Below are 5,000 nucleotides of genomic sequence, written 5' to 3' on the forward strand. Positions count from 1 at the left end.
TTTCTGCCTTCTCTCTCACTCTCTCTGCTACACTTCCTCTCCATCGCTTTCCTTCTCCCTGTTTCTCTTTCCTTCTCTCACTCTTTTGCCCTCTTTTATTTTCTGTGAGTTTAGTATTGTCATACCGGCCATGTAAGTCCTGAACCTAGAGCTGTACGCCACCTAAAAACCGCAGCACCCTCTTTTTTGGCACTGCTGTCTGCCGGTGAGTTCATCCCTACCTGGCGCTGGGTGAATGTTTTCCCGAAGCCACATTTGTACCTCTTAAAATGTAAAATGTTGTAAAGTCGACGTGCTGTTCTGCGGTTGTTGCTGTTGTTGTTGTTTTTTTTTTTGTTTTGTTATTTTTTTTTAACTTCAGAGCATTTTGAACGCGACTGACGCTTAATAAAGAATATCACTGAGTGAGTAGATGATGATTTATTTCTGCATTTAGCTCATTTAGCTCATGTCAGCACCTCGCGGACACCATCGAGACGAAACGCTGAGCTTTCAACTCGATCTCGGCTCTGGCCTAACCTAGACATGAATTTTAAAGCCGTGTTTGGAAACACGGGGCAGGTCATGGCAAGCCAGTGTTAATCAGAACTCGTTTAATTTACCTTCCGTAAAGACTTGCGCGAGGATAAGAAAAGGGTCCAACTCTTTCTCTCTCTGTCTACCTTACATCCAGCAACAGCCACAATGGGTCGCGATGTTGTATTCCTGTCATCCTATACCCTATAATTGTATAGCCTACCAGCGGCAGTTAAACTGACACTTAGGCCTGACAGTGAATGTATAGTTTCTTCCCTCCAGAATTTCCCGATGGCGAAGAGAGGTGTAAGTATAGCTGCTTGTGCCTGGCGACGGCGCTGCGGGCGCCCGACCTAAACAGATGCGGGGTTGGGCGAGTCAGAGACAGACTTGATTAAAAGTCCATTAAAAAGTTGACTCACCCCATTATATGATCACATCGAGCAACGCGACATAAGGTGAAGAGGAATTTGAACTTACAGGGTTTCCTAAAGCAGAAAAGCATAATCGAGCTATATGCTCGCAGGGAATTAAAACAGCCCCTTTAATTTTGTTCATCTTAACATACTTAATTTTAAAAAGGACAAGAGACACACGAATACGAAGCTATTAAGTGGCTTGTTTAGTCTGTTTAGCTTCGAGTCGGGTTCAAATGAATTAGACGTCGCGGGGATTAAACCTACCCCAGCTCGGCGGAGCCGTGGCTGTGTCGCGCGCCGACTGCCCGTATTTGTGAAGTTTGTCCCCATTTTTCTTTCCTCTAATCGACATCAGCCTGGTGTCTTTCGCGCGACTTTCGGGGCGGGGGGGGGGGCAAACGTCTTCACGTTTTTTGTTTGTTTGTTTGTTTGTTTTTTATTTGACAGAGAAGAGAGAGAGAGAGAGAGAGAGAGAGAGAGAGGAGGAGAGAACCAGCGAGAGAAGTTTTTTTTTTTTTTCTTTCCTCCCAAAGTTTGAGCTTTCACTTTCTGCCTCCGAGGCGGGGTTAGCGGCGCGAGCAGCATGGAGTAAGCGCGAGGGGGGACGGCGAGTTATTGCAATGCAACAGCACGGCGAACTTCCACTCAGCCCCGTAACGCTCCTCAATGTATAACCCTGAAATAACCATGTACTCTCCGTACTGCCTGACACAGGTAACGTGGGTGTTCATTTATATACGTGTTACGCGCGTGTTTCCGGATGCTGTGTTTCGTTGTTGTCGCTGCTGCTGCTAGGCGCGAGCTTCAGTTGCGTTTTGGGACGGGCTCTCGTTCGCGTTTCCAGCGCCGTTTCCTTCCCCGCACGGTCGCTCCGGTTCCGTGGTCGCGAGTGGCAGCTCTCCAGCGCGCTGCTCCAGCGCGTTTGAGCGCGCATGGGTCCGAAGAGAAAATGGCGCTTCTCCCAAATCTATTTTATATAAAAGGAGCGGCGAAGAGAGGGCTAGGAGAGGGAGCGTGCTTCGCGACAGCTCTGCGAGTTTATTATTTTTTCAATTTTTTATTTTCATTTTCACCGCCATCCGGGATTATTGCACGAATAACGCATTTCTATATGAATAAATAAGGGTGTCGTTTTGTTTCATTTTAATGTTGGGTCTGGGAAAGGTGGGTTTTTGCAAAACTGAAGTTACGACAGGCGAGGTGACTGACAGTTCTAAGTAAACTTGCATTTAGACTAGGCATGTCGGAAGAGATGGTGTGAAATGCTGGTGAAGTTGACAGTTTTAAAGTTACTTTGTTAATGCACTAAGATACTTTTCTGAACGGAGTAACGTGACTTGCAGCTTCTGGTGATAGTGTAGGTTTAGGATTGGTTATTGGCTTAGGATTTCTCAGTAGGAGAGCACGCCTGTACAGACAAACCAGCTCATTTTTCATTTGAAAAAAATAACAAATCATTCACAGTCATTGTGAAATGCAATGTTTACTGTAAGACTGTGTAACTGAGGAGAAGTGTAGTGCGTTGTTGAAACCAAGCCAGCGGACGTTTAAAATCCGTTAGCAGACTGAGATGTTGATCAAGCAGTCTTTGTCTTTATATTTCTTAAGGTGTTTTTTTGAGTTTAGCGGCATTTCTAAGTTTTTACACGGTGACGCTCGCGGCTTAAGTATAATACGACTTCTTTTTTTAACATGCCGCAACATGTTGGCTGGCCAGTTAAGGAGCGCAGTACAGCAGTGGTCTAGCGTGATACCTGTAGAAACCCATGAAGAATCAGCTACTACGAGCAACGCACGACACAGGCCGACTGTTATTTTAAGCGCGACAGATCTACAATATGCCGAGGTCCAAGACATATGCAGATGAAATGTAATCCCAGACGGGCACCGGGGTTCGTACTGGGTCAGCAGCAATTACAATATATATTTTTCCTGAAATTACAGCCACTACAGTCTTCTCAAAAAGTCTGAAATGCTGCCAAGCTTTTAGCAAATACAATATTCCTCCCTGCAGTGGGTAGCCCAAAGATACGGCATTCCACATATGTACGGCTACATTCGTGTCTGGGCGAATCTCTATCTTATAAAATGTACTACATAAATCTCTTTATTGCAAAATAATTTCCTACAATTTCGTTATTTTGTGTTTCTTGCATCTTTTGGGCGGGGGTGGGGGTGAGTTATGTCGCTCTGTCGGCTTTTTTTAATCTAAGTAGACCTATAGGCCTTATAGACTTAAACAGGACCTCTTAAATCATGTCGACTAAAAAGTAAAATCAATGCAAAGTCATGAATATTGTATTTTCTACTGAGATGGGCATGTTTTAAAGAAGAAAAAACTTTATTGTGACTTGTGGCTTTATTACTGAGCTCGTGCAGAAAGCAGGCCGTGTTTGACTTGCGAGCGTCTGTAAAATTTGGATCCATATCTTCCTTTCGACGGGAATACCGTTAGCTGCCTTCACGCGAGTTTGCCTTGTTTTTACAACAGTCACTGTGTTAAATGTGGTGTTGGGTAGGCTTTCAGTTAGGCCTGTTCCGTAAAACATCCGTGGTCCCGACATTTTCCCAGACATTTAATTTGTAACGTCATTTTTTTTTCAGTCCCCTTTCAGACATTTTTCTATGTATGTATTTTTATTGAGTGTTTCCTTCTCTTATTGCATTTTAGAGTATTTTGTCTTTGCCTTATTTTATTTCTTCATGTCAGGAGTCTTAAGGGGGAGTGCAAGCTAGGACACACATCCGTACACGAACCTGCCGTTTCTCTCTTACATGTTCAAAAACAAATTACTTTTAGTTTGAATAGTCGATTGGCCCGGATTTTGTACCGAGTAATTACTTCGTCTAATAGGTTCTTATAAAATGGGGAGGGACAACATAAAGAAACCAAGTCTGCCCAGCGCGGCGACTCGACATGCCAATAAACCCACCCTCCTCCTAGATTTAATTCAGATGCGTTACGTGACAAGAATCGGTTTAAAATGATAGTAATTCGATTTATTTAGACCCAATAAACTCTGGCTATCGTGAATAGTCTGAGTAATTGCATTTGTTTCTCATGCAAGGGTAAATCATTTTTAAGGAGTTATAGACCATTACATTCTACCATTAGCAGTTCTTTTTAAAATGTTTGTTCAGCTTCTTTCACTATCGCATGTCAAGGTCCCTGTTGTAATTGATGGATTATACACACCTAAGGTGCCGAGAGTGCTTCGGTAATCACTGTAATTAGCCTGTTGCTTATTACAGTACATGTCCTGTAAACACTTAAATAGCCAGCAACACATGTGAAGTGCTTTAGCCTACAAAGCGAGATCAAATGTTGACTCAGCCGTGAAAAGTAAATAGCCTACTGTGACTGATTTAGTGAAATAAAACGTGACAGAAAGATGGATGTCTTTTTGTGGGCTACAGATAAATAATTAAACTCAGGCATAAGCGGTGTTTAGCCTACCAGAGAGAACATATGAGAACAATACGGTCAAGCAGTTAAACTTTTTTCTTTGCTTCACCACGCAGATTTCTGGTTCACAACAGCCGAAAACCAGCGTCAAGCCAGCGGTTTATTTCCATTAATTAAAACGAATTGACAACCGCGCCGTTTCACCCCTCGACGCACACCTACTATGCACATGTGCGCAATATATTTCGGCTGAGCTGCGCTCGTATGAATTCACATGGTAAGCCTTGGCCATTTGTCTTTTTGAGTAATATTTTTCACATCTCCGCGTTTTTCCCCCACGCAGCGCGCGACCCATGCTGGATGTTACAGCGCAACGATTGCGAGTCTTCGGGCGGGATTCGGCACCGAGCGGCTGCGCCGTCATCTGCTTGTTAGAAATGAACACTTCCATTGTCTTTTGCGGTGCTTGATGCGACTCGGATTGCAGGTCTGGCAGATCATGCGGTAAGCGATGTTTACGTGGAGCGAAGACTTGGGTGAGGCGTTGCGGTTTTGCAGAATGCGCCCTTTGCCGAGACTCCAGTGGAAAACGAGACCGGAGTCGAAAGAGGGAGAGGGCGGGGGAGAGCGGAGGGCGCGCGGGTGGAGTAGCGCGAGCA

At 44.4% G+C, this 5,000-nt stretch overlaps 1 protein-coding gene across 24 annotated transcripts in view; it reads left to right on the top strand.

The window, feature by feature from the left end:
- nfixa (nuclear factor I/Xa) overlaps positions 1-5,000 on the top strand; it is a 97,555-nt gene that overhangs the window by 7,247 nt on the left and 85,308 nt on the right. Inside the window, exon 1 of one of the 24 annotated variants that reach the window (XM_081701306.1) lies at positions 1,403-1,649. The exons of 22 other annotated variants lie outside the window; for them this stretch is intronic. In XM_081701306.1, the coding sequence (XP_081557432.1) occupies positions 1,602-1,649 (48 nt within the window). In that variant the 5' untranslated portion in view covers positions 1,403-1,601. One more of the 24 variants, XM_081701313.1, reaches the window with a different exon arrangement.

This window comes from Electrophorus electricus, chromosome 18, assembly GCF_041902795.1.
Source record: "Electrophorus electricus isolate QZ-2024a chromosome 18, ASM4190279v1, whole genome shotgun sequence".
Taxonomy (NCBI): Eukaryota; Metazoa; Chordata; class Actinopteri; order Gymnotiformes; family Gymnotidae; genus Electrophorus; species Electrophorus electricus.